Source organism: Cicer arietinum, chromosome 2, assembly GCF_000331145.2.
Source record: "Cicer arietinum cultivar CDC Frontier isolate Library 1 chromosome 2, Cicar.CDCFrontier_v2.0, whole genome shotgun sequence".
Lineage (NCBI taxonomy): Eukaryota > Viridiplantae > Streptophyta > Magnoliopsida > Fabales > Fabaceae > Cicer > Cicer arietinum.
The window spans coordinates 50,239,668-50,264,248 of record NC_021161.2 but is presented as its reverse complement, the minus strand read 5'-3'; the positions used below and the strand labels follow the sequence as shown (position 1 = coordinate 50,264,248).

The following is a 24,581-nucleotide window of genomic DNA, read 5'->3' as shown; positions in this document are numbered from 1 at the left end:
AAATTGATTAATCATAAATTGCTCTATTTTTTAATTATAATCATTTTTAATCATAATAATAATAACAATATAATAATAATAATTATTATTATTTATTATTATTATTTATTTATTAATATATTTAATTCATATAATAATACATAAAATGGCAAAAAAATAATAACTATTTTTAATTATAACAATTTTTAGTAATAATAACAATAATAATAATTAATAATTATTATTGTTGTTATTATTATTTATTAATATATTATTATTATTTATTAATGTATTATTATTATTAATTATTAATGTATTATTTAATATGATTATTTATTAATTTAATTATTTATTAAAATATTAACAATTAAATAAACCCTAAAACGAATAAACAAAAAATTAACAAACCCTTTGGGAGGTCGCATTCCCAGCCAGCGACCTCCTATTGGGGAATTTTTTTTTTTTTTGCTTCACCTGTTGCACCCCTAGGCCCAAAAAGTAGGACATTTTGATATATAAATTACAAAGTAGGGTATTTTAGTTTAAAAATTATAAGAAAAGGATATATTGATAAAAAAATCCTAGTTTTAATCGTTACTTAATATTTTGGAATGATTTTGTAGAAATCATATTTACAATATTATCAAAGTTCTTACATGAAAAATTAATTAAAAATTATATTTTTAGATACATATTTTTGTAACTTTTATTTTGACTTTAAAACGTTTGAAAAATTAATATTTTTAAATTAGAAATTTATAAAAAAAAAATAAAAAAAAAATTGAAGGACATAAACCTTATTTAAAATAAGTTAAAATTCAAATCATGTAGATTTTATGACCTCTTTAGGTGAAAATTATATAACATAAATTTCTTTGGTATATTATTATTATGTTCTTATCTTAGAAATTACATAAATCGTATGAGAGACAAATTACCGTGAGTAACAATAACATTTGGATATTTTATATTTGGGACCACAACATTTAAGTGCAAATTGACTTACAAATTATTTTCTTTAGACATTGTATCACCATAAAAACCAACAATCTGTATATTTGGACGTTGATGATTCTCTGTTATCTTGTGATAATTGGAAAGAGAATATGTTGAATATACCTCATATTAATTGTTATTATTATGAAAGAATTGATTGAATTTACAATAGAGATCCCTTAATTTATATAGGAGCTATCAAACTTAACTTCCTAAAAGAATAATTAGGAAATGGTTAATAGCCTAACTAACTAACTTTAACTAGGTACAAATATAACTAAGTTCCCCCCTCAAGCTGAGCCACATATAGTAGTGAGGCCTAACTTGGATATAGTAGTGAGGCCTAACTTGGAAATAAGAGTATGAAAAGGTGAAGAATCTAAGGCCAGGTGAAGAATCTAAGGCCTTAGTAAAAATATCCGCCAGTTGAAGATGAGTAGAAATAGGGAGAAGATGAAATAGTCCTTGTTGCAACTTTTCTCTGACAATATGGCAGTCCAAATCAATATGTTTAGTATGCTCATTGAATGAAGAATTAGACGCGATATGCCTTGCAGACTGACTGTCGCAGTACAACAGGGCTGGTGCAATAGTTGGCAATTTGAAGTCATTAAGGAGGTAAGTGAACCATTGTATTTCACACACCGTTGACGCCATGGCTCGATATTCCGCCTCAGAAGAAGATTTAGAAACTGTAGGTTGCTTTTTGGACTTCCATGAAATGAGAGAATCACCCAAAAAATGCATAACCCGCTCACGGAGCGCCTAGTATTAGGGCAGTTGGCCCAATCACTGTCACAAAAAGCTTTAAGTTGAACAGAGGATGAAGAAGACAACATAATGTCTTGGGCTGGTGATAATTTGAGATAACGAAGAATTTGTATGGCAGCGTCATAATGAAATTTTGTAGGGCTGAACATAAATTGGGAAAGTTGTTGTATTGCATAGCTAATATTTGGTCGTGTATTTGTCAAGTAGATCAGCTTTCCAATGAGTCTTCTATAGGATGTTGGATCAGTGAGAGGTTGGCCTAAATCCTTGCTGAATTTAGATGTTTTCTGCATAGGTACAGATCATGGTTTAGAGGCAAGCATACCAACATCAGATAAAATATCTAAAGTATATTTTCTTTGGGAAATATGTATACCAGATTTGGACCTAGCAATTTCAAGGCCAAGAAAGTATTTCAAGTGGCCCAAATCTTTAATTTTAAAAGTACAATTCAAATAGGATTTAATTTTGGATATTTCATCGATGTTGTTTTCAGAAATTATGATGTCATCAACATATATCAATAAGGCAGTAAAAGACGAGGAAATGGATTTAATGAATAAAGAGTGATCTGAATTAGATTGTATATACCCTTTTGAAATGAGAGCAGAGGAAAGTCTAGCAAACCATTGCCTAATCGGCTGTTTTAAACCATAAAGAGATTTGTGAACTTTGTAAACAATATTTGGATTATGAGCCAGTAACCCAAGGGGCAATTGCATATAGACTTCATCTTCTAAATTGCCATGTAAAAAGGCATTATGAACATCTAACTGATGCAAATGCCAATTATGAGATGATGCAAGGGCAAGTAAGAGTCTTACAGTAGTGAGCTTGGCTACAGGTGAGTAAGTATCAAAATAATCAATGCCTTCAGTTTTATTGAAACCTTTGGCAACAAGACGTGCCTTATAACGTTCTATAGAACCATCAGCGTTATATTTTACCTTATAAATCCATCGACAACCTATGGGCTTCTTACCTTGTGGTAACTCAGTAAGAGTCCAAGTGTTGTTTTGACCAAGTGCTGTTAGTTCAGACTGCATGGCATGAGTCCAATTACTGTGTGTGACAGCCAGTTTAAAGCTGATAGGTTCACGAACAACAGAAATAGAGGAAATAAAATGATAGAAAGAAGGTGACAATTTAGAATAAGATAAAACATGAGATAAAGGATACAATGTAACAGACTTACGGTGCCTAGCATGTGCAAAATTACACTTAAAATCGTGTAAGTAAGCAGGAGCCTTCTTAGACCTGGAAGACCTACAAAGAGTATCTGGATGTGCATCAAAATCAAATATAGGAGAAGTATGTAAATTGTTAGGACTAGTATCAAGACTAGATGAAACAGACGGAGTACTATCATTAGTGGAGTTATTAACATAAACAATATTAGGCAAAGGCATGTCAGTATCAGCAAACAAAATAAAAGATTCATGAGAATCATCATTAATATGTAAGGAAGTAGAATTAGGATTAGCATATGGAAAAACATGTTCATAAAAAACTATATTCCTAAAAACAAAGGTGGCATGAGTATGTAAATCAAACATCAAATAACCTTTAGTTCCTTCTCTAAAGCCAAGGAAAATGCACTTGGTGGCCCTTGGATCGAGTTTAGTTCTATGGTGAAGCAAAGTGGAAGCATAGGCAAGACAACCAAAAACCTTCAAATCCATAAAGATAGGAGATTGTTTATATAACATTTCAAAAGGGGTCTTATTATGTAAAACAGGAGTAGTTAACCTATTAATAAGAAAAACAACATGATTAATATCAGAAGACCAAAAATTATTGGGTAGTTTAGAGTGGAAAAGAAGTGATCTAGTCACATTAAGAAGATGACGATGTTTCCTTTCAACAATTGAGTTTTGTTGGAGTGTCTCAACACAAGAGGTTTGATGCAATATGCCCAAACGAGAATAAAATGGAGGCATATTGAATTCAACCCCATTATCACTGCGAATTTTCTGGATTTTTGTATTGAATTGTGTTGAAACAAAGGAAACAAAGTTTTGAAGGAGCATACGAGTTTCAGATTTAGCATGCATTAAAAATAACCAAGTAAATCGTGAATAATCGTCAACAATAGTTAGAAAATATTGATGACCATCAAAAGAAGGGACACTAATAGGGCCCCAAATATCAACATGCATAAGATCAATAATATGTAAAGAAACACTTTCACTAAGGGGAAAGGGGAGTTTAGACATTTTTCCCAAATGACAAGAGTCACAAATTAGATTTTTATTAACTAAAATGAAAGAAAACTGTTTACACATTTGTTGTAACACCGTTATTGATGGATGACCTAATCTAAAATGCCAAACATCAAATTTATGTGGTAAGGTAGCATTAACAAAGGCAGTACAATGGTCATTAGATATAGGACCAGATTCAGTAGAAAAAACTATAGCAGAGGCAGGAATATGTTCAAGAATATAAAGACTATTACGATGCTCCACATGCCCAATCGTCTTCCGGGTATGCAAATCCTGAATTGTTCAAATCATTCGTGAGTTTTGAAATAGATATTAAATTGAAATTGAACTGATGAATAAACAACACATTTTGCAAGTAAAGATTAGAAGTAAAGTAAACATGTCCTGAAAAACGTGCAAGAATAGACGAACCATTTGGGAATATAATAGAAACGGATTCAATGTGTTTAATTCAAGAAAAACATTTAATAAAGGGACAAACATGATCGGAGGCCCCCGAATCCATAATCCATAGAGAAAGAGGATTAGAAACGAAACCCTGTATTGAAAATACTTGATACTATGTGATTGGATTGATTTGGAACAAAATTCTTGGTTCCGAAAGAAGTTGCAGCATCAGATTTAGAATGATGTAATAGATTAATCAAAATCTGATAATCTTCTTTGTTAAGACGATTGTTGGAATCAGACAGCTGTGGAGGCTGGGAGAGAAAAGAATTCTTGGAATCATTTGTTGAAGACAAATTTGCAAATTGGTTTTTACAATAACCCGGTGGAAAACCATGTTTGAAATAACATGTGTCTACGGTGTGATTATTTTTATGGCAATGAGTACAAAACATGGAGAGACGAAGCTGACCGCGGCCACGACCATGATAGGATTGCCCACGACCTTGATTGGAATTGTTGGGAGTATTGATATTAAAAGCAACAAAAGTATCAAGTGGAGTGTGGGTTGAATTGGGAATAAGGTCTTGTTGAACAACAAGAGAATACACTTTTCTAAATAAAGGTAAAGGATCCATGAATAAAATTTGTGTGCGAACGTTATTATAATTTTCATTCAAACCTTTTAAAAAACAAGAGACATATTCTTGATGCTTGAAATCACGAACTGTTGTGCTGAGCTTGCAAGAACAAGGAATAGGGCATGCGCATGGTGGTGTTGGGCGAAGATCCTCCAATTCATCCCAAAGAATCTTCAAATAGGTGAAATAGCTAGACAAAGAATGTTCACCTTGCTTGATTGAATGGAGATCACGGAGGAGATCGGAGAATCGAAAATGATTTCCTTGAGTGAAACGATCACGGAGATCAGCCCAGAACTCTGATGTTGAATCAATGCAGATTGTACTCTGCGATATATGGGGGGATAGGGTTTTGTTATCCAAGAGATGACCATGTTGTTGCATCTTTCTCAAACCTCAAAATATGGATTCGTGGGTAAGGGCTGAGGCAAGGTACCATTGATAAACCCGAATTTTGTTCTTGGATGAAAGAGCACGACACATCAATTTGCTCCATGTGTGATAATTGTTGTCATTTAAAAGAATCGAAATCAAAGTTGCGACGGGGTTCTCGCTGGGATGCAAAAAATAAGGAAATTTACACTGATACCATGTTATCTTGTGATAATTGGAAAGAGAATATGTTAAATATACCTCATATTAATTGTTATTATTATGAAAGAATTAATTGAATTTACAATAGAGATTCCCTAATTTATATAGGAGCTATCAAACTTAACTTCCTAAGAGAATAATTAGGAAATGGTTAATAGCCTAATTAACTAACTTTGACTAGGTACAAATATAACTAAGATTATCTGGTAGATGATATATGTTAGATGAATTAGATAAAGTGTAACCAAATATCTCATAAATTATATTTTTGTGAATCTATGTAGCCTGAAATTCAGATTCAGGAAGTGTATCTAGAATGACTTATGAATCCCCTAAAAAATTAATATTTTTTGTGAATAAATTGTTTATAATGTTCTAAACATACTTGCAAGAAGTCGTTCAAAAATACATATTGAAATTTCGTCGGGATCTAAAAAAGCGTGCATGATAATTTTATAAAAACTAAAAACTTATTTAACCAAATTATTTATTAGTGCCATTTCAAAATGAAGTAGTTTAAGATTTTTACGCGTTAAAAATATTACATAAATAGACTAAAGAAAATAATCATTTATGTAAACTACCCTTATTGATAATGATGCAAAATACATTTGTAGTCTTTTAAATTACACGAAAATATCAAATTGTAAATGTTACAACTTTTGTAGCTAGAGATTTTTCAAATTTTACTATGAGTTTTGTTATCAATAATAAACAAAACAACATAATAAATTTTTATTTGATTTCATGATTTGAATTAAGAGAATTTTGCGTTTCTCTTTTACTTAATATTATTTCTAAAAATTGATTGAGAGTTAATTTTCTTAAGATTACTGCATTCAAAATCCTTAAAAATTATGAGTTTATTAAAAAAAATGGGAGAGCTTGTGGTTTCAATTTTGTTAGTTTAAAATTAGAATCGTTGGTGTAAATATTTACAAACATAAAAAACAAACTTAACAAAAATAAATAAATTAAAAGACCAATTTGTTAAAAAAAAAAGATTAACATATAATTTTTGTGTAATTTAAAAGACCGTGTAATGTATTTTGTCAAATAATTATTGAAATATTTTTTACTATAATAAATGCAAAGTATAATTTATATTTTAAAATTTATGTACATATAAATAATTGCGGTACAATTAGAAAATTAATAATCAAAGGTATGTTGAAAATTAAAAATGATATTTATTTTAAAATAAATTTATTTTTTAAAAGTGAACTCATTGTGACAATGGAGGGTGTTCTTTTTATAAAATAATTTACTCTATGTCCCAATCAATGACATATTTGCAAAAGAGATATTAATGGTTCAGGGATGTTGTATAATTTGGAACACATAGTTTACCAGAATGACATATAATTTGAAATAGAAGGAGTAATAAATAAAAGTTTTGCTAACAATTGTCTTAATAAATAAGGAGTCAAAAATATAATTTTATTAATAAAAAAAAATAAAAATATTTAATTCCCTGATTTCTCCTCCCTCTTTGTATATAGAAGTTTGGCTTCCTTTTCTAGAGATTTTTCTTTTTGTTTCTTGAGCTTGACTCATTCCTTTCAACAAAAAAACTATTAAACTTATTTTCCTATTATGTCTATTATTATTTATTGCTCTATCTTTTTCCAATTCTTTTAATTAATATTTCTTATATCATTAATAAATAGTTTGTAAAGTAACATATAATTTCTTTTTTCTATACAACATTAATCATATTTCTTAATTTGGGTAAAATTGCCAAAACATATAATTTATGAAAAATAATTTTATATTTTTTTTCCCTATAATAAATAACTAAGTGTATTGACAAAGCAATTACATTGAAATTTGAAAAGGCTAAACAAATAAGAAAAAATAATTACACAAAAGCGACAACTAAAAAGTACTCCCTCTGTTCATTTTTAGTTCTCATTTTATAAACATGTTCTCACTGAATTTTCTATATTGAAAGCAAAGTTCAATAATCTTTGAGGACAGTGTGAACTGAACAAAATGAAGATTTTTCATTGGTATTACAAACATTATCTGTAAGATCATGCAACTTGTTTTAAAGAATAAGACAGCATAAACAAGAACAGATTACATTGTTTGGATGCAAGCCAAACAGGCTGCATTATTAAGACCAAAAAATGAGAGATTTCGTAATGTATACGAGGTTAAATCCAATCCAATCCAATCCAATCCGATTACTACCCCGGCTTAACCCGAGTTACTACTTGGGAAGAAGTAGAAGTGTATAAAGAAGCAAGTTGTCTACTAATGAGTTTACTATTATGAATAACTTGTTGAAGTTCTGCATCACTTGACCACCATTGTTCCAAACCATGAGCCTCAAGAAATTTCTGTTTTTCCTTTGACACAACAAACAATTTTGCAGCAATTTGTCCACTCACATTCTCCTTATCAACCACTTTCTCTGCTGTTCCATTAGGGTCATTGTAATAGCAGCATATGTAATCACTATTGTTAACATACAAATGAGGAATCCATTTTGCCATGCCAACACTACCACCATCCTTTGAACCATAACTCGGTAATCGAGACATCCAACTCTTCGATCCGACGACCAAGTTGGCCTTGTCTCCATCATTGCTAACTTGAGTTTGAGCTACTTCCTTACCATAAGGAAGCATAGATTTAACTCTACTCCATACATACTCGGCCTTTTCTCCGATATTTTTTAGACTCATCGCGAGCGAAACAGAAGGTGGATTAAACAAATGTGCCTCCACATAGATCCCTTGTTTTGCTAGTTCTTTTCCAATTTGTAGAACAAAACCAGCTCCTAAGGAATGTCCTGCAATACATACATTACTACTTCCATATGCATCACAAATTGATTTTAGTACCTCCAAAGCTACTTTAAACCTGACAGAACCTTTCAAGCTTTCCCAAGCAACGAAACGCAGGTCGTCTTCGATGTCTCTTCGCATCGTAGGACTTTTGAGTAATGTTCCTCGGAGTACTAACACAGCTCTAGGGGCACCGTTTGGTCTAATTAGTACTAAGTCAGCTAATGCTGCGGATCGATCCCATTCGAGTATCGCACCAAAAATGGATCCGTCTCTTTCATCCATTAATGTTTTTGTGAGCTTGTACTTGAAGGGAATCCACCAATTCGGAGCTAAGGCATTGTCCTGTGATCTTTTCTCCTGTCTATCGAGTTCAAGCAAGTACACTGCCTGTATAAAGCAGGAAATGACGGTTCGTTTGTACTTTGCATCTTTCCTGTAATAATAACAAAGTAACCAACCATCAGCATACACAATAAAAGAGTGTGAATGTCACTAAAACTTGAGTGTCTTTCCATCATATTTGACAAATGAATGGTAAGGAGGTCTTGCAAAGTTAATGTCAATTCCCTAAAGTCACAAATTCATGCATTCACTACAGTCGGTAAATCGAAACTACTAAATGAAGATTAGATGACTCATATTCTAATGTCAGTAAATTAGTTTCAAAACAAGAACTCGAAATGTGAGCATCTGATTCATTGGTTCCAACTTACAAACCACATGGAATGCATGTTTATTTAAGGTAAGGGAATCCAAATTCAGATTAAGACACCTTACACCAAAATATCCCTAGGGTAAATCAAGCATTAGAAGTTATTGAAAAAATCTACACTACAAATATGCAAACACTTAGTTTTCTTTATCATGACCCCTGGCTGAACCAAGGTAGTCAAAGTTAACTAATTCATAATCCCTATTAATGTGTCACTGATAAAAATATAGAATCATACATAATGAAGAATTACCAAAAATATATAACTTGGAAATTATAAAGGCAATCCACAATTCTATCAACTAGATATCTAAAATCCAAACAACTGTCTCCAATTTATTGCAAGAGATGAAATTTAATTGATAAATCTTGCTATCTTTTCCAGTTCCTCCTGATGGTTGAAAACCTTAAATTCAACATCTTTCCATACCCATTTGACAAAAGTTCACAACCATATGGTCCAACAACCCAACTTTGTGCTAACATGTTCAACAACATACCAGAGACCATGGTTTTAAAAAGAATATTTATTTAGTAAAAGATGATATGAAAGAAATAGGAATTGAAATGGGAAAATAGTAAATAGAGTTACCAACTGGAACTGATAAGATCCCTCCAATTAAGGTTAGTCAAATTACGTGGACCAGAAACATGAAAAGCATCTGGGTGAGTTTCACGAGGAAGCACACGATTTGCCATGAACAAAAACACAAAAAAAACAAGTATTTGTTGTGTTACTTAGTTGTGTTGTTTTAGAAGAAAGAGCGTGTGTGTGTGTGTGTGAATGTGAAGTGATTGATGATAGTTATATGAATACTATTCGGCATGGTCCCTTTCTTAATGAATCAATCTCAAAACTTGTAAATTACTTTTTATTCTTTCTTTCTTCTGATGCTTAACTAACGGTTAGTATTCATCTTTTTGTATAACCACTTTATTGTTCACTCTTTTCCTTCCAAGTTGTAACTTTTTCATATTTTATATAAATTAAGAAAATAAATAACACAGAAAATAGTGGATTTATGAATATATTTTTACTAATTATTACTGTATAATGCATTTAGTATTAATTATAAGATATAATTAAAAAAATTAACATCACATTTAAATTTTAAATAATTATTAATTTTGTGATATTTTGTTTAAAATGAGTTAATGGAGACTAAGGTAGAAGAAGAAGTTTCTAAAGTATTAGTTAGAAATGATTGAAAAAAAATAATGGGAAATACGAAAATTTATATATTTAATAACTTAAAATTTTCAAATCATTTGTGTAGTTGTTCTAGTACAATGTAATGATCTTCAAGCTGCTCTAATCTAATGCTCTAATTATTCCCGATAGTTAAGATGTGATTAAACATTAATATTTAACTCTACAACTCTCATTTTTTATTTCAAACGTTTAACTCTAAGGAACCATAGTCCTACAACTTTAATTCGTACATTAATATTTTATTTATATTTAATTTTATTACAACTTAAAAAATTAATTTAAATATTTTAATTAATATTATTATATATTATTTAAATTTAAAATAAAATTAAACTTAAATTTTTATAACATGGTGGTAACTGAGAATTTTGAATAAAATGCAAACAATATTGTTGAAGATTATATTGATTCGGATTCATTTGCCACAAATAATATTTATTAGTTTGAAACAATGACATGAAAAAATAAGTAAAAAAGTATTGTTAATAGAAGCTTAAAAAAAAATATTTGTTTGTAACAAAAATTGTGAAAAAAAAAAGAAAGTAATAATAAGAAAAATAAATTGTTCCAATTAATAAGAAAAGTTAACAATCATACGTTAAAAAAAGCTAATTTTTATAAATTAATAAAAGAGGTAACAGTCATAAATTTATTATTATTAAATTATGAAAATACGTTTCTCCCTTATACCAACTTGTCACAACTTTAACTCATCAAAAACTATATTTTATTTAACTCTAATGACAAACAACACATTTAATAACTGTTGGAGATGCTATAATGTCAATCATCAAAACATGATAATTTTGAAGAGAACAACTATGTCAAATCTTTCAAATTTTATGAGCCAATCAACATAACTATTACTCTCTCAATTCTTGTACTAAAATAAAATTTTACCGACCAATAAGCACAACCTTACAGAAATGTAAATCACTAGAGAAAAAAATTTATTTTTCAACGTTGCCTTTAGTCTCTTTTGTTTTTAAATTCACTAACTTCTTATTAAGCTTAATGTATTTGCATTAAAAAAAATACAGTTTACACGTTGATCTAATCATTATAATATGATAATGACCGTGTGTAGAACTTTTTTACCTTATTTGTCTAGTAGTATTAAAAGGAGCGAGGGGGTGATAGTAATAAAAAGTGGGTGGGTATAGCAACTCCCAACTCCCAAAATCCAATACAAAATAATAATAATTCGAGTTCTATATAGAATTTTAGGACACACATTAAAAGGTTGGTCCTACATGGAACTAGAATCAATCCTTTACACATAAGTCGGTAATTAATATTTGTGGCAGTGAGCTACCGTCTTTGCTTAATTATAAAACCAAATTGAAAATACAAATCTCAAACCAAAATCAATGGCAATTCTTAATCTCACAACTTCAAAAATCATTACTAACTACTTTTGAGTTCTCATGAAACAAAAATCCATGGCCAACATCAATCTCACCACTGCTTCTTCTCTTCATCAAAACCCTTTCTTTCTCACAAGGAAACATAACAACAACATCAAATTCAACCATGCTTCTTTAATCAAAACATGTGCTCAGTCACAAGGGAACACTGACACTGGTGTTTCTGAGGAAGATTCTTCTCTTGGTATTACTACCTCACTCTTTTTTTATTGAATAATATGTCTGTTATATTTTAATAATCTTTTCTTTTATTGTTGCATCCACATCGCTCATTATTAGCCACAAGGAGAAAATGTATATTTACTTTAATTAAATTTTAAATCGGTTAGGAAATTTCACGCATTTAAGTTAGGTGTAAGAATTAAAAAAATTATATGTCCATAAATCATAATCACTCGTATATGTTATTTAAAAGTAGTTATGATTATAATCGATTTTAAAATTAACAAAAGTCAAATATTTTTATTAATTATAATTACAATCATTTTCGAATATTTTTATTAGTCTGACTGTTATGACTAGATATTGTAAAAACTCTTTCTGACGATGGTTTTTAATTTTATATGAATTAAATTCACTTTGTAACTAGAAGGGAGAAAATAAAAGGGGGAGCTTCAATATTTATTCTCTGTATTTCAAAGTTTCTTTTATTGTTTTTTGATACTAGTTAAACTTTCTATGAAATACTTCTGAAATGCCTGACTTGTTTTTGAGGACTTTTATTGTTAGGATCTTTATCTTCTTCTCGTGCACAACTGGATCTTTTGGAGCAACTTACATCTACAAGTTCATCGATTAATGGTATGCAAATTAACCTCTTTCTCCTTAAAATCAATAATATGTTTATATGTTGCAACTATATTATTGAAAATTTAAGTGATATAAGAAACTTGGAATGATAATATATAGTAGGGAATGAATCCCCTGGTGTCAAAATTTTACATGATAAGGTTATACAATTTCACATAAACTGCGTCTCATTTCTCCATTAATTATGTCATAAATATACACATTTTTCACTGATTTATGTGAAAGAATTAGAAATTGTATAACCTTATCTTTGTAACCTCTTTCTTACATTTGATTTATATCTTCTTTCTATTGTTTTGGTTAATGGATAACAACCATGAGAGCATTTCTGGTTTCTAGGATATGAAAGTGATGGCAGCTCTCAGAAACTTACAATTCGCGAACAGCTTGCGCAGTTAGTTGGAGAAAGAGATGATGATTTCAGCCTTCCATTAGGAAAAAACTTGAAGAAAGTGAGTGCAAAGTTCTTAACAACTTCACAAAGGAGAAATATCAGGAGACAAAGTTACCTAAATGAAGTATCCCAAAGGAATGATTCAACGTTTTTTGCAACTATAGGAGCATTTGTGATTGTTCCTCCTCTTATAATACTAGGAATAGCTATATTGACTGGTTATGTACAGCTTCTTCCTTGAGATAAGATATATTTTAAGATAACGTATAGAAGTCTTACCATGTCTTAATTTCTCCTATTTTAGTGCTAAGGTCTGTCATAATCTTTTGTTAACACATGTGATAGATCACTAGAATACACATGGAGTAATCAAAATACGAGATAACAAACCAACATTAGAAACAAAAAAGTAATAACTAATTTCAAAATCATTCTTGAACCAAAACTCCAGGTTTGGTCAATAACTTCAATGGAAAAATGATAAAACAAAATACTCAATCAATAACAAACTAGGAAAATTGCAAACTATGTCCAAGTTTGCTGGTTGTGAAGTTTGGTAAAACACAATGAAACAAGCAGCTCCAATATATAAAGAGAAATGTGATTCACTGAATCACATGAACAAATTTGGCTTGTTTGCTTTGTATGTTGTTTTGAGCTTCCTACTTGGTGGCCTAATCTTCTTGTACACCAATGGGAACTTGATTTTGGAATTGTGGAACTGCTTGGTGCTCTCCCTTTTGCAGAGACTAGCTGGGATTGTGGCAGTCTTAATGATTTGGATGCATGGAAACCTCACCCTATGACGAGATGCCATTTCATTGTACATTGTCTCGACAGCACCGTTGAGAGTAGTGTCACGGTATTCCTTGTACATATTGTGGTAACCAGTACGACTCTGGTATCTCAACCAAATTCCATAGTTCTTGATCTTGGTGGGATTTTTCTCAAAGATCTGCAATCAGTAAAAGTACCATAAACATTCAATCCAAAGAAACTGAAAATGAAGGCTATAATATAATATAACTAAAATTAATACCCGGGGTAATCCTACTACTTTCACCTCATTTGTGGCCTAACTTACTATTTCTAGTAAAGAAGAAAAACTGAAACAGGATGCAATAAATATAACAAACCATAATTTTGCAAGTTCAACTACGAAAATGTATCACTAGTTTTGTGCTCAACCCATCCTCAAAATACACATACATATGAATTAAACTGGAAAAATACCTAAAGATATACAGTACCACAACAGATTAACAATGTTGGCATTTGACGTATTTACTCTTCAAAACGGCTTTAATATACTGAAAAAATTGCTTAGTGAGTTCTTAAAAACGTAAACCCAATTTTTATTCCAAAACTGAACACACACACTAGGTTTAGTATTTTATGTAATTAATGCCAAAATGTCAAAGCAAACAGAACCCTCTCCTTCCCAACCTAACAACTTGAAATCAAATTGATAAAAATCAAACACAACACACATGATTTTAGAAATTAAACACAACACAAATGATAAAATTCAAACAAAACACACATGATTTTCAAGTTATCCCCAAAATTGCTTTGCAATCGTGTGTCTTCAAATTGGACAATCAATTCTTCATAATTGTAGAAATTCCTCAATATGTTAAATATTACACATTTAACCTAATATATTCGACCCCAAATAAAGATATCTAAGTTCGAACATAAAACATAGGGAAAAATTAAAAAGAAAACTATTTTCTTCAACAGACAATAACAACAACAAAAAGGGGAAAAATTGTTCTAACATTATACATATAGTCTAACACCCACTATTTTTTTTCTATTCCAACTTAACAGAAGATCCACAACTGTTCTACCATATTTCAATTTACTTCTGCAATTGATTAATGTGCATACCTCATTGATGGCCAGCACTTGTCCATTGCTTTTCTTAACCTTCTTCAACTTCCTCAAGAAATACCTACAACAATCAACATTGTTAATTAAAAATACAAATAATCATATAAATGGTTAATTGGTCCCTTTCATAAATTGAAAAATATAACAATTGTTGATATAATAGAGACGTACCAAAACTTGGATTTGGCACGAACCTCGTTAGTGGCCCAAAGTTTCATGCGATAAATCTTAGGGTGTTCTTCGGTTTCAGTGGGAAGAGCCCTTCCAACAACCTGATACTGGTGAAACTGTTTCAACAAAAATCAAAACCACGTTAGATTCACAAAACTCACTTCAAAAAGTAAAAAAAATGAAAGAGTTAAAACATTAGTAGTGATATTTACGATAACTAACCTTCATGTTAACCATTTTTTCACGAAGAACACCGATTCCGATTGCGACCCACCGCCTCTGATAGAAACGAAGAAGAATGAATGAACGACGGAAAGAGTCATCATATACCTAAAACCCTAATGGACTCCTTAAGGCCCATTAGGTTAGGCCCAACTGTAGCAGCTTAGTTGCTCTGTCTTATAGGCCCATTTGAAAGTTATATTTTTTATTTATTATAAATATAGCTATGTGAATTTTTAAAAAATAAATAAAAAATATTTTAAAAAAATAAATTAAATTATAAATATTTGATTATGTTACAACTGTCAAAATAAACTATTACCATACTAGATTTTACCAACAAATAAATAATGCGTTTGTCTTTTCGCTTTTACCAATAAAAATAATAGATGTTTTATTGATAATATATAATGATAGAAGTTGTATACTTGTATTCGATTATTTTTTTAAAAAAATTAAGTTATTTGATTGGTAAGAAATAATAAATTATTTTAAAAAAAAGTTTAAAAAATAGGGTAAAATTGAAAGAAAATATATTACACCTAAATTTAATATCATTTATACATACAAGTATAAATATTTGGAAAACAAATTATTTATTTAATTAAATATTTAATAAAATAATCTATATAAAAGATAACATTTAAAAGAAAAAAATCACACCAAAACTTCAAATTTTCTTTATATATAGTTTTAGATACATATTTTTGGAGGTACAAACCTTGTAGGGGTTTTGAAACAAGCTAGATTTTTAAGGGATTTTAAAAAAAAAAATAATTACAAAATAATTACTTATTTATATAAAAAAATTAAATTAAAAACAATTTATTTTCATTAGCTATTATAATTTCATTTTTTATTCTTATAAAATGTATTTTTTAGAGATGTAAACTATATTGTTATGTTATGGTAAAAAAAACTATACAGTCAATGGCTGCATATTATTTTCTATAAAATGTTAGAAAACTTCATTACATATTTGTAATTTTGTAAAAAAATTATATTAATTTCCACACGTTTGTGAGCCACCACATGGGAGAAAGAAAATAAAAAGTGGGAGTATGTTGAACTTAATTGATGGATCACTCAACTCAAAGTCAATATGGTAAAGGGGAAACATGGGTCTCGATTAAAATATAAATTCTGCTTCATCACGCCTAAGTTTGAATGGACTTTGAAAGAGGAAAATAAGCATTTGCTATTAGTCAAATGAGGTTATCTAGCTTACCCACACAATACCAATTGAATTGAATGGAACATAACTTTCATTTCATAGTTCACATCCATACGAAATTAATTAATGTAGTAGTTGGTAAACTGCAAGTTAGGTATATGTTTTTGGCATACATAAGAAGTGTAACGTGAATCAACGTAATATACGGTCCATTATTATGTATATGACTTTTTAATATTTATGTATTTGAATTTTTAATTATGATTAGTGATATTATTTGAAAATAAAAGTTTATGACTCTCCTTGTCTTTATTGTTGAAATAATCATTTGATTGTAGCTTGTTCGACGAATTCAATTTTAAAAACATATATTTGTTTTCCTTTCTTTTTATCGAACGTACATTAATCAAGTCACCTTTTCAACTCTTAAAATGAAGACATCCAATGTAATAATACATCCTTCTTCAAAACCTGATTCATATTTTTAGTAGAGAAATCTCTTATCATGATAGAACAAGATTCACATTGAATAATATTTAAGATATTTTTAAGTTCGAATGAAGAAGCAATCTCACTCGAGCATTGTTATCTTACCACAAATTTCTACTTCCATAAAACATTGATACTGTCGAAGTTTTGAACAAGTTTTAAATACCAATCACAATTGACCATTTATCAAAGTGATTTATCTTAAAATTTGTAAGATACATTCCACCAAAACACAACAATCATATAGTTAATAAAAAAAATTAATTAAATACAAATATAAAATATAAAATATAAAAATTTGTATACATAGAACTATTTCTCAATTTTTAAATTCATTAAATATTACTATATATTTTTTTGAGTTAAATACAAATATCCTGTTTACACACCGCACTAACCAAAGTCTTTCAAATTAGTTAAAATTGAAATTCATTTAAGAGATTTATGTCTTCCATCGATTTGCACAAACTTTCACTAATTTTGTCTTAAAAGTGCAAATATCTACCATTTGTGCTAGATTATGTTAGTCTATTTTATATTATTATTATATTTGATTGAACCCTTCAATAAGAAGTGTATGTCAAGAAAAGAATTGAAGAGAAAACAAGCAAACAAAAAGAGATTATCACTTATGAGTTTAGAAAACTGTCAACTATAAAATTCCATAAGCCAATAAACAAAGATGGCAAAATGTATGGTACATAAACTCCTTACAATTGAATTGACCAATTCTTTGGTAGGTGGCATGCATTTGTTCCTTTTTTATTCCATAAAGTTTGAGTGATCTAATAACAGAAAATAAAGCCATTGAATAATACATTTTGATGAGACATCCAGGAAACAACCATATCATCATTTATTTAATAAAAAATTTAAAGTTTTTTATTTATTTAAAATAAGATACAAAAGGAAATGGTCCATGAGAAAGTAGAATAGTAACAAATGTTGCACCAAAAGAGAGAACACAACAGAATACATAGTTGAAATTGAAACCAAAAATTATATATAAATTGAATGAGACAATAAACTCAAAAAAAAATGAAGCAATTAAAATGTATACAAAAACAACTCTCGTTTTGGTCATGACCCAATTTCAGATTTTCAGAAATTACCTACCAGAAGCCTAGTTCTATAATCAAATTAAAATATAACCAAAGTTTATTTCTCTTTTTCTATGTATGTATATAATTTTTCATCTAATTAAAACCTCAAAAAAAAAAAAAACTACCCTTTGAATCACATAACAAATTTTTTACAATTATGAAACTATACACATTTGAATCCTAACAAAATGCTAAACATCAGCACAATTCCTTGGTGCATAACCAAGTCTTGATTTCTTCATATCATAAACTATATGAAAATTCTGCTGCTGATAGTTTCCAATAATTGAAAGTGCAGACTTAGGAGTCCCCAAAATAGCCAAACAAACAACATCAGCATCAATCTGAATAAAGTAATTCTCCACAGGAAAATCCCAAACTGCCCCATCAGAAAATAATATCCCAAAATCAGGTAACTCCATTTTTTCAATACCTGATACATTATAACATGGCTTCAAAGGAAAAAGTCCTTCAACAAGTTCATACCCTTTAATTTTCTCCATAAAAGCTTCTTTAATAATCTCATAAGCAGGTTCAGCAAAATAAGTTAAAGTTGTACCAGAATCAATTATTGTACCACCACCACCACCTTCTGATAAATTCCAAGTCTCTTCTGGTATCTTCACCGCCTCGCCGTCAACCATAACAGATTTTATCTTAACATAGTAAAATGTATCAACTGAATTCTCTTCACCACCAACAAAAGAAGTGAAATTCAAATTTGGGTGGCTAAGAAGCTCTTTATCCTCACCAAAAATCAACTTGCTGCTAACACTTGTGTTACTATTTCTATCCACAAGACAATAGGAAAATGAATGACCATATAAAGATTGAAGCTGAGAAGCAAATGATAATGGTCCTCTACCTAATCCTAACAAACCAGCAGCACCATGAAATAGTCCTCTATTCCAATGACCACAACCAAACATCACATTCTCAACATGTTTAAGTTCTGAATTTCCATTACTTGTTGTGAGGTTAACAGTGAAAGTTTCTAATGCAAAATCACCTGTTGTATTTGAACTATCACCATACCAATAAAAGTAAGGACATGTTTGATTCTCATCTTTACAAGGCTTAGGTGGATCAGGTGATGAAACTAATTGACACCTAGGATCATGACATGTTATATTCTTAAAAGAAGTTGATTCTTTAGGATCATAATAGGGTCCACTTTGTTCAAAACATGCAATGCAAGGAACACATTGAATCCAATTAAGGTCACTACCAGTATCAAGTATTAGAGAAAAATGTTTAGGAGGTGTTCCAATAAACACATCCATGAAATACTCACCAGAACCAAGACTCACACCTGATTCCAAAGTTGCCACTAGCTGACTAGAATATTCCGGCGAAGCCGACACGGCCGGAGCAACGGCTGCTGGCTTGTAGGATTGCTTTGTTGTTTTTTGCAGCCTTGAAAATGTGTTTTGATTCTTCTTTTCTGTGACCCTTGTGTGAAGGGTTTGAATTCTTGTTAAATCTCTTGTTGTGAAATCAATTACTGATTTTTTAGGCTCAATATCATTATTCATTGATATGTGTTTCAAATGGAGCTTCAAAGGTTGCTTTTTTGGATTTGCAGATAGAAAAGTTTCACCCTTTTCATCTTCAACATCAGTTTCTTCACTTGAATTGATGGTAGCTTTAGAATGTTCAAATTTTTGTGAATTTGAGAAACTACAATCAGTGTCTTCTGAAGATGAGACAACATTGAAACTTGGATGATCTGGAAACTTTATTGCAGCAAGAGAAGATCCATTTTTGTTGAAAATATTGTGATTGTGATTCCTAGAAATGGCTTCCACAACAAAGGAGAATATCAAAAGGATAATTAGAAAGGAAAAACCCTTCAAAACCATTGTAAAAATTTAAACTTTATTGGACCCAATGAAAATCTAAATCAAAAACCTTATTACAGAATTTAAGGGAGAAAATTTAGGACCCAAAATTGAAAAGAGTGAAACTTTATCAAAATTTGAGTTAAGCAAAGTAGATGGGAATTTCTAAGGGGAAAAAAAAAGGTGAACTTTTGAGGCAAAAATGTTGTTTTGGGAGATTGGGAAATTGTTTTTGTAGGAAAAAATGGTGAGAGAAGGAAGAAAGAACGAAAATGAAGTAGGTTATTTGAGTCATGTGATGACTTTATTGGTAGAAATGAATGAGAAAAATTAGTAGTACTAGTAGTAGTATTTGGAAACCAAATGTCAAAGTTGAGCACAAAAACGCGGTTTGATTCATAATCAACTTTTTTCCATAATATTATAGGGTATGAACCATTATTTGAGAGTTTTATTCACTGTATTTTCAAAAAATTATAAATTAATGATTTTTTCTTATTTCCAGTGGTATAAGACTATAACTATATGATGTCTTAAACAAATGATTAAGGGTTTGATTTCATAACTATGAAATCTTTAACATAAAAATTTGGCTTGAATTTAATCTCTTTAACTATGAAATCTCTAACTCTTGTTATCATTTGTGAAGGTATATAATTAACTTTGTGATTTTATAAATTATTTTGGTGAAGATTATGGAACTCAAATGAGTCTTAAATTATATGGAAGATAATCACATTTGATAAAAAAACAATTACATAATTGATTTTTTATATCACATTTTCACTCAAAATTTTAGGTATTTGATTTAGATTTTTATTGAGTTATTTTACATCTACTCTTATATTAAATGTAAAACTTCAAATTCACACTTTAAATGTTAACATTATCTCTTTCAAGTGTAAGACTCTTAACGTCTCACGGTTCAACACTATAAAATTATCGTTTCTCTATCAAATCAAATCTATCTATAATACCATTGGTGATGAAGAACAACCACACAAATGACTTTTTATTTTAAATATTCAAAGTTAATAATTAATTATTGATATTATTATATAGAAAAATTGAACTCATGACTTCTTTATTAGTCAAAGTTAATAATAAGTCACTTTGATACTACATCTTCATTTAAAGAAAAAAGAATTCAAAAACATTTTTAATAGAGCACCAATGTAAGAAGATGATTGTAATACTTGGTCTTGTTCTAATAGGGGATTTTCCCCTCAGTTTCTGATCCATTGTGATTGTGTCGTGTGTCACGGATTTTAGTGTTACCTAGCTCGAATGCAACTTCAAAAAGTCAAAGCATATATGTTATTAAGTGCAAAAATACAAACCCACTTTGCCACCAATTTGGGGCAGTAAAAGAAAACTCTCAAGTCTTTGGTCAGAGTTTTTGAGCCAAGTCCTCGTCCTCCTCCTACTACTACTGAATGGAGGATATATATAATAATATATCAAGACAAATCCACGTTTGTAACTTTAATATAAATACTTTCTTTTCACATACTCCAAAATAATGAAAAATAGTTGTGAAAGCCTTGATGGATCTTCCACACTTACACGCTGAAATATCAAAAAATAATTAAAAACAAATTGAAAATTGGATTTAATAATCACGCATTCCAAGTTGTAAGTGTGTAACACGTCCAAATAATAATTAAAAAAAAAATTTGAGGGAAACGTTCAAATATATTTGAACCAATATTTTTTTAAATAATATTTAAATTTATTGAGGAATGCATTTGACAAAAAAAAAAAACTAATTTCACTTGAGGTAAACTCCTATGTTTCTCTTTTCCTTCTTTTATTGGCCTACATGTTTACTGTTTTTTAAAGGTAAAAATACACATCTAATAATTTAAGTTTAATTTAATTTTTTTTTGGATTATTTAAGTTTTTTTTTTCTTTCGATTTGGTATTTTTAAGTTAAATTCGTTTGTACTATTAACCTTTAAGATATATTAAATTACGCACATAGTCTTTTAAGTTTGAAAAAATTCTCGAATTACTGTCATGAAATATTAAGATATCGTAACAAGTGGATTGTCCAAACTATTTTGAAGGTAGATGAATTACAAGTGGATTCTCCCTTCGTTTTCGATCTAATTATGCCTCTCTATTTTCCGGCGTGATTATGCTCTTATGTCTTTTACGCGATTCTCCTTTTATGTTTTCGGTGTGGTTCTACTCTTCTATTTTCGACATGATTTTGTTTTATTCTTGGTTGACTCTGCTATTGACATGTTATCCCTAATTTATTTTATCTCAGTAATTGTGTCTTTCTTATTTTCCTATGATTATTTGTTATGGTTGGTGTTAAGGATGATTCTCTTCAAGTTGTCAGTGTCCACCTCAATGTACAAAATTACTCTTATTGGAGTTATGTGATGAAAAAAAGTTGATTTGAAAAGATATGTGGAGTTATGTTGATGGAACTTCTGTTAAGCCTACAGATAAAAATGATGAAGCTAAATACACAAAAGATTTAAAACACATGGAACGTTAGTAATTCAAAAATCATTAGGATTAATAATTCTGTTGAGTTGTCTATAAATGTGCAACTAACAAAATATGATACTACTAAAGAGATTTGGGATCACTTGAAACATTTATATGTTCAGTATAATTTTGCAAAATGTCATCAATTGGAAAGTGATATTAGGGTTCTTAAGCAGGACAATATGACCATTTAGGAATTCTATTCGGAAATGACTAATTTGTGGGATCAATTGGCTCTTATGGAATCGATTGAGTTGAAAGTTGTCAAAGCGTACACTGATTAAAGAGATGAGCAACGTCTAGTTTGGTTTCTGATGGTTCTTCATGATGATTTTGAGGGTCTTCGTGGGATATTTTGCATCGTCCCCATCTTCCTAATATTGAATCAATAGTTAGTGAATTGTTGGCATACGAAATCATACTTAAGACTCACTCTATCGTGTCAGATAAGGGAATTTTCTCAACTCATCCATATGTTTTTGCTTCTCTTGTTCAAAAAGGAAAATCTCAATGGAGAGTTGGGCTTGATAACGATGAATGTGTTTTTTGCAACAAAAAAAAAGGTCATTGAAAAGCACATCATCCGAAGTTGAGGATAACACATAAGAAGAATTTTAGGGGGCCGTCATTCAAGGTTATTGCTTCTGCTCCTCCTACCATTGACTCTAGTTCTGGTTCTATATACTCATTTGAGACTGTTTTTCAAATATTTGATATTGCATAACAACTTCAAAAAAATTTGTCACTAAATCACATGTCATGTCTGTCACCTCTATTGAAGGTTTGAACTCCTCTAGTCTGTCATATATATTTCCTTTCATATGGATTATTGATTCTGGAGCATCTCAACATATGACATATGATGATAAATCTTTTATGTTTGTTAATCATGCCTCATTTGTGTCGGTTATGACTATTGATAATATTCTTATGTCATTAGCAGACATTGGTTCTATCTCCACACCTAACTTGTCTTTTTCTGATTTGTATTATATTCCTAATCCCACTTTGAGTTTTGCTTCTGTTAGTCAAATATGTGATTTCAGTTATTTAGTTATATTTTCTTCCACTTCTTGTTGTATGCAAGATCCATATTCTAGTAGGTTGATTGGGACATGTCATAGACAATGAGAACTTTATGTTTTCAATGACATGTGAGTCCCAAATATTGCTACCTCAATAACTATTACTGACTTATTATCTAGTTTTCGTTTGAATTATTCGTCTTCTAGTTTTTATTTATGACATTCCCACCTTGTACATGTTTCTGCTTCTAGATTAAAATATTTGGCTTCTATTGGAGCTTTAGCAAAGTTACAAATCAATGATATTTCATATTATTATGGTTGTAAACTTGCTAAATTTTCAGCTTTACCGTTTAGTAAAAGTATTTTTGTTTTAGATGCACCTTTTGATTTAGTACATTATGATGTTTGGGGACCATCACCGGTGCTCACCAAAGGTGGATCTAGATATTATGTTTGGTTTATTGATGATTACACTCGTTGTATTGGGTTTATATTATGAAAAATCGGTCTGAATTTTTTTGACATTTATCATATGTTTCGTATCATGGTCAACACTTAATATAATGTTGTTATAAAGTATTTTCATTGTGATTTAGATGGTGAATATACCTCTAATGAATTCTCTAAATTACTTGATTATGATGAAACCCTCCACCAGACATCTCGTATTGATACTCCTCAGCAAAATGAAGTTGTTGAAAGGAAACACCGTCATAATATTGAGACTGTTTGTTGGTTCCTAGTGAGTTTTGGGGGAAGCAATTCTTACTGTTGTTCATGCTATTAATAGAACTCCATCGTTTGTCATATCATGTTTGTCTCCCTTCGAAAAATTGTATGCTTCTATTCCTAATTACTATTCTTTAAAAGTCTTTGGTTCTACTTGTTTTGTCCTTCGTCCACAAGTACAGCGCAATAAGTTGTCTTCTCGATCTATCATGTGTATTTTTCTTGGTTATGGAGATGGTAAAAAAGGTTATCATTGTTATGATCCTCATGCAAGAAGACTATTTGTTTCTTGTAATGTTGTTTTTCTTGAGCACATCCCTTTTTACTCCATTTCATTTTATTCTCGGATTATTAAGAGTTTAGAACTAGTCCATATTGGTCTGTTTGGTATTAATGACAATGCTTCTAGTGATTGTAGTGTCGAGAATTGCATGACAAATACTACTACTCCACATGATGACATCCCTCTTGCCCCC

The 24,581-nt window shown here is 30.0% G+C and overlaps 3 protein-coding genes and 1 pseudogene across 3 annotated transcripts; 1 reads left to right on the top strand and 3 right to left on the bottom strand.

Annotated features, from left to right (window-relative positions):
- Positions 1-4,200: 4,200 nt before the first annotated feature.
- LOC105851674 (uncharacterized) lies at positions 4,201-5,383 on the bottom strand. Its single transcript, XM_012713199.1, has 2 exons — positions 4,525-5,383; positions 4,201-4,355 (listed from the first exon to the last, which is right to left on the bottom strand). The coding sequence occupies exons 1-2, from the start codon at positions 5,381-5,383 to the stop codon at positions 4,201-4,203; spliced, it is 1,014 nt and encodes a 337-aa protein (XP_012568653.1).
- Positions 5,384-7,580: 2,197 nt separating this feature from the next.
- On the bottom strand, positions 7,581-9,940 carry LOC105851672 (GDSL esterase/lipase At4g10955-like). The gene is made up of 2 exons (XM_012713191.3): positions 9,696-9,940; positions 7,581-8,824 (listed from the first exon to the last, which is right to left on the bottom strand). The coding sequence occupies exons 1-2, from the start codon at positions 9,800-9,802 to the stop codon at positions 7,786-7,788; spliced, it is 1,146 nt and encodes a 381-aa protein (XP_012568645.1). The 5' UTR covers positions 9,803-9,940; the 3' UTR covers positions 7,581-7,785.
- Positions 9,941-11,588: 1,648 nt separating this feature from the next.
- Positions 11,589-13,236, top strand: LOC101504758 (uncharacterized). The gene is made up of 3 exons (XM_004491263.4): positions 11,589-11,927; positions 12,473-12,544; positions 12,893-13,236. The coding sequence occupies exons 1-3, from the start codon at positions 11,744-11,746 to the stop codon at positions 13,186-13,188; spliced, it is 552 nt and encodes a 183-aa protein (XP_004491320.1). The 5' UTR covers positions 11,589-11,743; the 3' UTR covers positions 13,189-13,236.
- Positions 13,237-13,342: 106 nt separating this feature from the next.
- Positions 13,343-20,146, bottom strand: LOC101504442 (probable aspartic protease At2g35615; annotated as a pseudogene).
- Between the last annotated feature and the right edge of the window lie 4,435 nt (positions 20,147-24,581).

Bases quoted from the DNA above. Each gene is read 5' to 3' on its own strand.
- LOC105851674 (XM_012713199.1), bottom strand. From the start codon at position 5,383: ATGCAACAACATGGTCATCTCTTGGATAACAAAACCCTATCCCCCCAT. The intron at 4,356-4,524 runs GTATTTTCAATA...CACGTTTTTCAG, and splicing joins ATCCAATCACATAGTATCAA to GACATGTTTACTTTACTTCT.
- LOC105851672 (XM_012713191.3), bottom strand. From the start codon at position 9,802: ATGGCAAATCGTGTGCTTCCTCGTGAAACTCACCCAGATGCTTTTCAT. The intron at 8,825-9,695 runs GTAACTCTATTT...TTATTATTACAG, and splicing joins GATCTTATCAGTTCCAGTTG to GAAAGATGCAAAGTACAAAC.
- LOC101504758 (XM_004491263.4), top strand. From the start codon at position 11,744: ATGAAACAAAAATCCATGGCCAACATCAATCTCACCACTGCTTCTTCT. The intron at 11,928-12,472 runs GTATTACTACCT...TTTTATTGTTAG, and splicing joins TGAGGAAGATTCTTCTCTTG to GATCTTTATCTTCTTCTCGT. The intron at 12,545-12,892 runs GTATGCAAATTA...TCTGGTTTCTAG, and splicing joins TACAAGTTCATCGATTAATG to GATATGAAAGTGATGGCAGC.